This window comes from Nomascus leucogenys, unplaced genomic scaffold, assembly GCF_006542625.1.
Source record: "Nomascus leucogenys isolate Asia unplaced genomic scaffold, Asia_NLE_v1 Super-Scaffold_361, whole genome shotgun sequence".
Classification (NCBI taxonomy): domain Eukaryota; kingdom Metazoa; phylum Chordata; class Mammalia; order Primates; family Hylobatidae; genus Nomascus; species Nomascus leucogenys.
Genome location: NW_022095772.1, coordinates 1437894 through 1448922, shown reverse-complemented (window position 1 = coordinate 1448922; position 11029 = coordinate 1437894). Strand labels below are relative to the sequence as shown.

The following is an 11029-nucleotide window of genomic DNA, read 5'->3' as shown; positions in this document are numbered from 1 at the left end:
TCTATCTGCCTCAGCCTCCCAAGTAGCTAGGATTACAGGCGCCTGCCGCCACGCCTAGATAATTTTTTGTATTTTTAGTAGAGACAGGGTTTTGCCTTGTTGGCCAGGCTGGTCTCCGACACCTGACCTCAGGCGATCCACCCATCTCGGCCTCCCAAAGTGCTGGGATTACCGGCATGAGCCACCGCGCCTGGCCTTTATACATATATATTTTAAATTTACAGATATTGTTTTTATTCTTGTGTCCCTAGCACTAGAACAGTACTGGTGCATAGATGATGCTCAATAAATATTTGTTAAATGAATGAGAAAGACAGAGTTGGAAATTAGTGGCTGGCCACGGAGGTGGGTAAAATGGCAAGCGGAAAAGATTAGAGCTTGGAGGAGGGAAGAACTGGAGGATTCCAGTAGCTAAGCAAGGGCCATTGATTTGTGATTTGATGTAAGGTTGGTTAATTTGTAAATGTGGGGAGAAGAAATAGTTGTATTCTACCAAAGACACGCTATTTATGTTATATTCTGGTACCCATGTATTCTGATAACAGAATTTTCATCGTGGAAGGAGTCCTCTAGTTACATGAATTGCTTGGATCAATATTGCACACAGATCAAGGGATTATCTGTGACCCTACCCACCAAATCCATCGTCATCCTTTCTGTCGGCATCTAGGACCCCGGAATTCTTGCCTGAGAACTTTTTCTTCTCCCGGTCTGGCCTGGATGTGCCCTCCTAAACCCTGTATCCTCCAAGTTAGCGCTGTTGCCAGGGGCGACCCAGCTTCCGTTGTCCAGGAAGCAACTCAGACACAGGCTCGCTTCATTTTTATTCTGGGGTTGTACAAGCTAAGGTTTGAAATTTTTCCTTTTTGAATCTCTCATGGTTTGCTATTGACACAGCTGGAATGAGGTTGCAAGGAGAGGGCTGGGGGCTCTCCTCCCTACTTCTAGCCCTATTTCCGCATAGGCCTTCTTGCTGGGAACTCCTGCCCTGCGGACTGGAATGGGTACGGAGATGAAATGCTGGGTGCGCTTCGGCTCCCCGCGCCCGCCGCGGGGGAGAAGGTTTAGGGCTGGGAAGAACTCTGATTAAGTTTACAGCCCAGGTTCAGCCGATTGAATTAGGGTGTGTCACCATGGAGACAGGGCCGGCCCGCGTGCTCGCTTGCCATTGGCTGGGGACTCCAGGGCTGGGGATATAAGCCAGAGCCTAGAGCAGTGAGCGAACTGTGCGGACCAGACCCGGCAACCTTGCTCAGTTCAGCATAGCGGAGCGGATCGGAGCGGATCGGAGCGGATCGGAGCACACTGGAGCAGGCTCATCGAGAGGGCGTCTGCGAGACCATGGAGAACGGGTGAGGAGGGCACCAGGCCCGCAGGACCCTTGGGGAGGGGCAGGTGCTGTGAGACCTGGGAACCTGGCACACTGGGCCCAGAGGGAGCCGGGGGAGGGAGCGAGCGCCCAGGGGATGCAGAGAGGCCTGGCACGGAGCCTAGTGTCGGGGGCAAGGCGGCAGAGTCATGCGGCAGCCAGCGCGGGCAGGGACGCACGCGGGAAACGAGCTGGGGTGGCGCCACCGGAGCAGGAAGGGGACAGGTTGGTGCGGTCTAAGCTACTCCGTAAAAGCAGCCGTTGTGTGTCTCCGTGTGTGTGTTAGAGGAACAAGTGGAGAGTGAGTATATATATATATCCCTCACGCCATACCAGGAGGAGGTCTCCTCACCCCCTGCGCTCTTCATAAATTCCCATGCTAGGGTCTGGGTAAAGCTGCGAGGTACTTTCGGTGCTCAAATTCGGAGTTCCTCCTTTAGAGGCAAGATTGCTCACCTCCTTTGCCAGTTGCACTCCTCCCTTCCTTCCAGACTGGAAGTGTGATTAACTCGGTGGGAACTGACTCCTAAGTGGAGAAGGAAATCAATCACGGAACTGAGCAACAGTCCTCTGCTCACTTCCCCCACCCCACACCTTTGAAAACTCTTCTCTCTGCTTGGGTCCTGGATATCCCAGTTCAAGTGACCTGCATTAGGCATCACAGTTGCTTTTGGATGCCCAGGGAGCCAGGGTGTTCTTGCGGGGACTGATAGCCAATGAGGAAGTGCTATGAGATGTAGCTAGACATACCATGTGGCGGCAGCTTCACACATTCATTTCCTATGCACCTTTTGGGGATGCCATTTGATTAACATTTTACCAACTTAATTGCTTCTCTCCGTTATCCTGTGGCTCTGTTGACCAGCCCCCAACCTACCTGATCCAACTCCTTCCCTGAGGGTAGCCTGGTGTATTGTGCAATCATGTCTGGTTTCCCAGGCTCTGCTTTGGAAGCAAAAAATTTCCTGTGGAAGCTTGGTTAGTTATTAGTTATGTTCAGCTCTGTCACACATCATTGCCACCTCTGAAGGCAACCTTTGGTCTTCCCAGATGGATGTGAGAGAACTGGACTTGGAAATGGGAGAAAAGTAACACGGGTTGATTCTTGCTAGTGTAGGGGTTCTGGGTAAGTGCCCTTAGGTTTCTGAAGGAGCAAAGATGCTCGGTGGAGAGGAAGGAGACTGGGAGGAGGCAGGGAGGGGGAAGGACAGGAAGAAGACCACAGGCAGTTGGAAAGCAGGAGAAAGGTTCAAATACTTTGTGTAACAGAGCCATAGGTCTTTGGAGGTTGTTAGCAAGTATTCAATTCATTTTCAGATTGAGCCTATAAGGTAGATGGGGCCAATTTACATCACTTGTTTATACCTGAGAAAATAATTTAAAGCACAAATTACATGCCTAAAAAGACAATATTGGGACTAGAATCTAGGTCGAATTCTGCTTCCCTCCAGACCAGCAATTCCTAAACCTGGTTTTATTTTATTTTATTTTTATTTATTTATTTTTGAGTCGGAGTCTCGCTGTGTCGCCCAGGCTGGAGTGCAGTGGAGCGATCTTGGCTCACTGCAACCTCTGCCTCCAGGGTTCACGCCATTCTCCTGCCTCATTCTCCTGTGTAGCTGGGACTACAGGTGCCCACCATCACCCCCGGCTAATTTTTTTTTTTTTTTTTTTTTTTTTTGGTATTTTTAGTAGAGACGGGGTTTCATCATGTTAGCCAGGATCCGCCCACCTCGGCCTCCCAAAGTGCTGGGATTACAGGCATGAGCCAACGCGCCCAGCCCCTAAACCTGGTTTTAAAATCAAAATTACATGGGCTTTAGAATCTGTTTTTTGTGGGGTTTTTTTGTTTTTTATATAGGGTCTCACTCTGTCACCAGGCTGGAGTGCCAGAATCTGTTTTTCTAACAAGCTTCTGCTGAGAATTTGTGTAGTCAGTCCTGGTTTAACCTTTGACAACCAGTACTGTGGACTAGGTCTGCTTTTTTGTACAGCAGTTTATCTAGTTTTTTGTCTGGAATTAACTCCCTTGTGATCCAGGGAGCTAAGAATGGCACGTAGACCTCTATCAGGGGTGTTCCCATTGTGTTTTATTCGTTAAAACAACAACAACAAAATGTAGCCCTTAAGTCTTTGGCTGAGGAAGGAACTGGAGGGATGAGGATTCAAAATGAAATTTGATTTTATCTCTGCCTTCATAGTAGTTGGTCTCAATTACATTTTGAATGTCTTTGGGGAATAGGTAAGGTAATAAGGGGGATTTTACTAGGTGGTCACCACCCTCAGGAAGGGCTTAATCCCATTCTGAGTACTCTTCTTCGGCTCCCTCCTGGCCAAGCCCTTTTACCCTCCCTAATTTGATTATTTCATTGCACTTCCCTGTAGACTCTGGTCCCTTCCTCTCTAAACCTTTGTCATGAGGATAAGTATACAACTTGCCAGTGTTCAGTAGATCCAACACTGGAGTTGGGTCTGTTAGTAGAAACAGGCTTTATTAACTTTTGCCAGGCTCTAGAATGGAGGGAGTTTCATATCAGACTTGTAGTGGGCTTGATTCAGAAAGAAGGGTGGCTGAGTAGATGGGTGAGCATAGTATGGCCTCTCCCTCTGTGCCAGCTTCTCTGTCCCTGCTGCCTCAGTATACCTGCCAGCCTTTTTGCACCAAAAGTCATTTGTCTCTGATGCCCTTGGAATGGGAGCAGAATTCACCTTGATATTTTTTCTCCCCTAGATACACATATGAAGATTATAAGAACACTGCAGAATGGCTTCTGTCTCACACTAAGCACCGGCCTCAAGTTGCAATAATCTGTGGTTCTGGATTAGGAAGTCTGACTGATAAATTAACTCAGGCCCAGATCTTTGACTACAGTGAAATCCCCAACTTTCCCCGAAGTACAGGTACTGGCAAGCGAAAGTGGGGAATGGGACTGAGGGATGTTGTTGGGATTCTGTGGAACACAGCCAAGGATGCCAATGTTTCTACTCCTTGACCTAGCATTTCACTGAAGACAAATGTTGTAAGAGAGGAGAAAAGCCCACCATGAGTCAGAATGACTTTAGGAGATTCCTCTAGCAGACCATCCCATAACAGACAGGGCATGTGTGTGTCAGTGGACTGAGGCTAAGACTCAGAAGAGGGCCAGGTGACAGGGGCCAAGTAAAGGGCAAGGATCGTTTATTTGGTTTACTTAATTTCTCAAATAACTAGCTTCTGTTGGTTTATTTATTAATTTTTAAGATTTCTATCTGCTTTTCCCTGGAGAGTTAAGAATTTCTTTTTAAGACCTGTCAGCAGGAAAAGACCTTTAATAGCTATTTTTTTTAAACTCTTTGACACAAGAAAGTGAGGGAAATATTAAGAGAGGGTGTGTGAAGGGCATACTTCTCTAAGGGAGATAGTAGTGACGCTGGCTCCATTGGCCACTCCTACCCCCGGTGAGAAGGGCACTGCATTAAATGATAAGTGGGTTAATTTTTTTAAGCTTATCAACATGTTTTTTTTTTATACTCCACTTCTATACTCCTGTATCAACTTTATTACTGTTTTTGTTTTGTTTTGTTTTGTTTTGTTTGCATAAGCTCCTCTATCTTTGAGAATTTCTCAGCTCTTCCTCTTGGTTCTGGTCCCTCTCCCATTCCCTAAGGGATAGGTTGGCCGTCTACTAGAAGAGACTGCCAGATAAGAGAAATGGTAATAATGGCTGTTATGTCTGTGGGGAGTTATCTTTGCACTCCCATGCACCCCTACATGGGCATGTGTTCCCATAGGACTGTTCTGTGCGCCATAAGGAAAGAGACTTGCATGCGTTCAAATTCTTTCCCCCTTGTTCAGTAGCCTCTTCTTTAAGAAGCCAGAGTAAGTATACTGTGAGCTTGCGTGCTGGACTGAGGAGGCAGGTAATTAAGTTAGGGCAATATATAAGAATACATGTTTTGAGAACTTTGAAAAATTTGAAGAGGTCTATAATTACTGCATTCACTGTACTCACTTTATTTTGAAACGGAGTCTCGCTGTGTCACCCAGGCTCGAGTGCACTGTTGTGATCTCGGCTCACTGCAACCTCCACCTCCCAAGTTCAAGTGATTCTCCCACCTCAGCCTCCCGAGTAGCTGGGATTACAGGCATGCGCCACCACACCTGGCTAATTTTTGTATTTTTAGTAGAGATGAGGTTTCACCACGTTGGCCAGGGTGGTCTTGAACTCCTGACCTCTTGATCCGCCTGTCTTGGGCTCCCGAAGTGCTGGGACTACAGGCGTGAGGCACCGCACCTGGCCTATTTTTAATTTTAATTTTTATAGATTTACAGGGGTACAATGCAGTTTTGTTATATGGATATACTGCATGGTGGTGAAGTCTGTGCTTTAGTGTAACCATCACCTGAGCAGTGAACATTGTACTCATTAGGTAATTTCCCATCCCTCATCCCCATCCCACTTTCTCACCTTTCCAAGTCCCCAGTGTCTATTATTTCATTCTGTAGGTCCATATGTACACATTTGGTTCCCACTTATAAGTGAGAACATGTGGTATTTAATCTTCCATTTCTGAGTATCTACTTTTTTTTGCCCACTTTTTACCCTCTGGCAGTATGGCTTGTATTTTCTTGAAATTTCTTTAAAAAGCCCTTCCTTCTTTGTGTGTTCATGCTGAACATCCTTACCCCATATCTCTAATCTCAGGTTATATTTGTATGATTATGAGTAATGCCTGGCTCTCCCTCCAGACTTAAACTTTCTGAAAGCAGAGATAATAATGAGTCTTTTACTTAATTACATCCTAACATTTTGAGCAGAGCGAGTAACTCACAGTAGGTGCTCAATGGATATGTGTTGCATGAAAATATAATCCCATTCATTTCTGTTTCTTTTTTGTATACAGTGCCAGGTCATGCTGGCCGACTGGTGTTTGGGTTCCTGAATGGCAGAGCCTGTGTGATCATGCAGGGCAGGTTCCATATGTATGAAGGGTACTCACTCTGGAAGGTAAGTCAGGGGGATGGGCCTGGTTGGATCTGGAAGAGGCAGGAGAGAACTGTCTAGCCTCTTTCGCTACCTAGCTATCTGGGCTAGGTGGATTTTTGGTCCTCTCCTTCCTTTTCTTTCACGATGTATGTAATGCATTTCGGTGTAGCTGACTTTACGAAATTTTGTAAAATTTTTTCTAATCTTTTGCTTCGAAGGTGACATTCCCAGTGAGGGTTTTCCACCTTCTGGGTGTGGACACCCTGGTGGTCACCAATGCAGCAGGAGGGCTGAACCCCAAGTTTGAGGTTGGAGATATCATGCTGATCCGTGACCATATCAACCTACCTGGTTTCAGTGGTCAGAACCCTCTCAGAGGGCCCAATGATGAAAGGTATGTATGTTACTCCGTTTTTTTTAGATGGGTAGGATTTAAAGACTTCTAGGTGCTGTGGGAGAATTTTTAAAATTCCATTTATGTGAGATAATTCAACCTGTGTCCTAGGTTTGGAGTTCGTTTCCCTGCCATGTCTGATGCCTACGACCGGACTATGAGGCAGAGGGCTCTCAGTACCTGGAAACAAATGGGAGAGCAACGTGAGCTACAGGAAGGCACCTATGTGATGGTGGCAGGCCCCAGCTTTGAGACTGTGGCAGAATGTCGTGTGCTGCAGAAGCTGGGAGCAGACGCTGTTGGTGAGAAGGGGAATTTGGCTGGAGGCTTGAAGAGGGAGGGATTTAGCAAAATGGGAAGGGGAAGGAGTAGGAAATAACAGTCCTCATTGGACTGAGAGGATCTGATTTCAGAGAAGGGTGAATTAAACTGACTTATTGAAATACAAACTGGTGAGATTTGGTGTAGCATCAAATCTCCCTACGAAGCACCAAGGGATTAACAGCTGCAGTGCTAATGAGTGATCTGTGCATGATTTGATGACTGTTTTTTGAGACAGTGTCCCGCTCTGTCGCCCAGGCTGGAGTGCAGTGGCATGATCTCGGCTCACTACAACCTCCGCCTCCCAGGTTCAAGCAATTCTCATGCCTCAGCCTCCCGAGTAGCTGGGATTACAGATGTGTGCCACCACGTCCAGTTAATTTTTGTATTTTTAGTAGAGACAAGGTTTCACCATGTTGGCCAGGCTGGTCCTTGAACTCGCGACCTCAGGTGATCCGCCCATCTTGGCCTCCTAAAGTGCTGGCATTACAGGCGTGACCCACTGTGCCTAGCCAATTTGATGACTGTTTCTAAGAATTCTAAAAAATTCACTATAGCCACCTTCTGTACCTCTAGCTGGAAGATGGATGTCTATCATTAGGATTGACTTCAAAATTGCCACATATATAGAAATGAAGCATTGTATTGGTAATTTTAAGAAATGTGTATTTATTTTAGGCAATACAGAAGAACATACCTCAACAATAATTTAGCTGCTTCCTTGGATTTGTTTTAGATGGGGCCTTGCTCTGTTGCCAAGGTTGGAGTGCAGTGGCACCATCTCTAGCTCACTGCAGTTCTGACTGCCTGGGCTCAAACAATCCTCCCGCCTCAGCCTCCTGAGTAACGGGGACCACAGGCATACACTACCACACCTAGCTAATTTTATTTATTTTTTGAGCCAAGGCCTCACTATGTTGCCAAGGCTGGTCTCAAACTCCTGGGCTCAAGACATCCTCCTGCCTTGGCCTCCCAATGTACTGGGATTACAGGTGTGAACCACTGCATCTGGCCATCTTTGGATGTTTTTTGAGATTTTTAATTCTTGTTGAAAGTGAGGCTAAAGGGCAAGGAAAAGAGTTATTTGAGGATCCTGACAGTTGGTTTCCATCTTTCTCACTATCAGGCATGAGTACAGTACCAGAAGTTATCGTCGCACGGCACTGTGGACTTCGAGTCTTTGGCTTCTCACTCATCACTAACAAGGTCATCATGGATTATGAAAGCCTGGAGAAGGCCAACCATGAAGAAGTATTAGCAGCTGGCAAACAAGCTGCACAGAAATTGGAACAGTTTGTCTCCATTCTTATGGCCGGCATTCCACTCCCTGACAAAGCCAGTTGACCTGCCTTGGAGTGGTCTGGCATCTCCCACGCAAAATCCAAGTAGCTGCTACCTTCTTTGGCCCCTTGCTGGAGTCATGTGCCTCTGTCCTTAGGTTGTAGCAGAAATGAAAAGATTCCTGTCCTTCACCTTTCCCACTTTCTTCTACCAGACCCTTCTGGTGCCAGATCCTCTTCTCAAAGCTGGGATTACAGGTGTGAGCATAGTGAGACCTTGGCGCTACAAAATAAAGCTGTTCTCATTCCTGTTCTTTCTTACACAAGAGCTGGAGCCCATGGCCTACCACACATCTGTGGAGATGCCCAGGATTTGACTTGGGCCTTAGAACTTTGCACAGTAGCTGCTACTAGCTTTTTGAGATAATACATTCCTGGGGGCTGAGTTCTGTCTTATCTAAATCACCAGAGACCAAACAAGGACTAACCCAATACCTCTTGGACTTTATTTAATGTCATAATGTCAGAATAAAGAGAAAGATGAAATAATTTCATTTTTTTTGTGTAACGTGGTATGAGGCTGGGGCACAGACCGAGATTGACATGAAAGGATGTGAGATCACATGTCTTGTGTGACTATCTGCTTCTCAGACAAGTAGTTAGGAATTGAGATGAGATATTATGTGAGTGCAGCAAAGGATGAAGAAGGGCAAAATGATGAAAAATGGGAAAGAGATTATAAGATGGTAAGAAAAAGTTAACTTCTGGCACTTGATGGCCACTTCTGTCAGGCTGGTCCTCCCTCTCTCCCTTGCCTTCTGATTGTTTCATTTCCTGTTTATTTGATCATATCTGAATTAGTTCACTGATTAGCCTCTTCCCTAGTTCTCACTTCCTTACCAAAGCCCTAATTATATTTCCTCTTGTTTGCCTTTTCTCTCCTACTCTTCTCTAACATCTGCAACCACACTCTCCATTCACTCCATGCTGACAAGGCAGTGGCAAACACTTTTCTCTGCTGCCAGCCACTCCACTGTTGACTGGATTGCTGCCAGCCCCAGGCAAACCTGTGAAGTTGATTCATACTCTGCTTCTCTTTGAGTGTCTCCTCTCCTTCCTCTTCCTTTCTGGGCTCCAGTCTTTCTCTTCACTTGTGCTTGGTCAGAACCTCCCTGTGATACTGCATCCAGGCATTTCCCCTTTGTGGGCTCACTGCACTATTATCTTTGCTTATCAACTTGCATTCAGCTGGCTGGCATGTTTCAAAACCACACTGCCCTCCCAGGCCTGTGTGCCTTTTGAGAAAGACCAGTGCTGGATGAGCCTCTAGTAATGACAACATTTTAGTTGTTAGTGGTGTAATACGGAAGAGATATTTTGCACAGGCTGCTTTGGAGAACTTTCAAATTATCCTTTGTTTGGTAACTGACCTAACTGACACAAAGAAAAAGCATCTTGGAGTGGCTCTGTCTCTCTCTCTCTTTTTTTTTTTTTTTTGATACAGGGTCTCACTCTGTCACCCAGGCTGCAGTGTAGTGGTGTGATCTCAGTTCACTGCAACCTCCGTCTCTCAGGCTCAAGTGATCCTCTCACCTCAGCCTCCTGAGTAGCTGGGACCACAGGTGTATGCAACCACAACTGGCTAATTTTTGTATTTTTTGGTAGAAATGGCATTTCATCATGTTGCTGAGGCTGGTCTCGAGTTCCTGGCTTCAAGCAATCCTCCTGCTTTGGCCTACCAAGGTGCTAGGATTACAGGAGTAAGCCATCGTGCCTGGCCTTGCCCTACAATCTTAAGATTCATTTACAAAGCCACTGTTGTATAAAGCTTGCACAAAATGAGTACAAGTCACACGTGGGAACTCAAAGGAGGGATTGATTGTATACACCGAACAGTGAGAATTGGGTAGATTAGGGAAAGTTTTTTTTTCTTTTTTTCTTTTGCTTAAAGTGATGGATACTTAATATTAGGTAAAGTTTTATAGTTGAGCCTGGTCTTGAAGGATGAAGCAGGGGAAGAGGATTTCACATCAGGATGAGGCAAAGCAGAGCTGCAAAAAGTCCTAGGCATGTTCGTGAGTCATTGTCACAACTGGTGGGACTAGATCAGGACATGGAAGGCTCCAGTGAGACAGGCAGAAACGTAATTGGTTTGAGGAGGGCTGCATTTGGCACTTGGCTTTCCTACCCCTGATCTCCCTCTTGGTCAGATTGACCAGGAATCAGAATGCGGCCATCTGAAAAATACGTCCTAGAGATACTTGAGTGGAATATTTAAGAGTGGAATATGTAAGCTTTTTAGACTTAGTAAGTAGATTTACTAAATTCGTATTTATTTATATGAAGACATAATGTCTTCAGTTTCTTTTTTAAAAATAGCTGTATTGAGATAAAATTTACGTACCACAGAATTCACCCATTTAAGGTGTGCAATTCAATGGTCTTTAGTGTATTCACAAATAAGCGCAATTATTACCAGTTAATCTGAGATCATTTTATCACTTCAAAGGGAAACCTTATCTGCTCCCCCATAGCCCCAAACAACCATTGATCTACCTTCTGTGTCTATAGATTTAACGATGTTGGACTTTCACACAAATGGAATTGGACTTTTGTGGCTGCCTTCTTTCACTTAGCATAATGTTTTCAAGATTCATCCAAGTTGTAGCATGTATCAGTACTTAATTCTTTTTTGAGG

General features: G+C 45.6%; 1 protein-coding gene across 1 annotated transcript; it reads left to right on the top strand.

The window, feature by feature from the left end:
• The first annotated feature begins 1143 nt into the window (after window positions 1-1143).
• PNP (purine nucleoside phosphorylase) lies at window positions 1144-8885 on the top strand. Its single transcript, XM_030808342.1, has 6 exons — window positions 1144-1352; window positions 4101-4270; window positions 6254-6357; window positions 6555-6730; window positions 6842-7032; window positions 8178-8885. The coding sequence occupies exons 1-6, from the start codon at window positions 1342-1344 to the stop codon at window positions 8393-8395; spliced, it is 870 nt and encodes a 289-aa protein (XP_030664202.1). The 5' UTR covers window positions 1144-1341; the 3' UTR covers window positions 8396-8885.
• Window positions 8886-11029: the final 2144 nt, after the last annotated feature.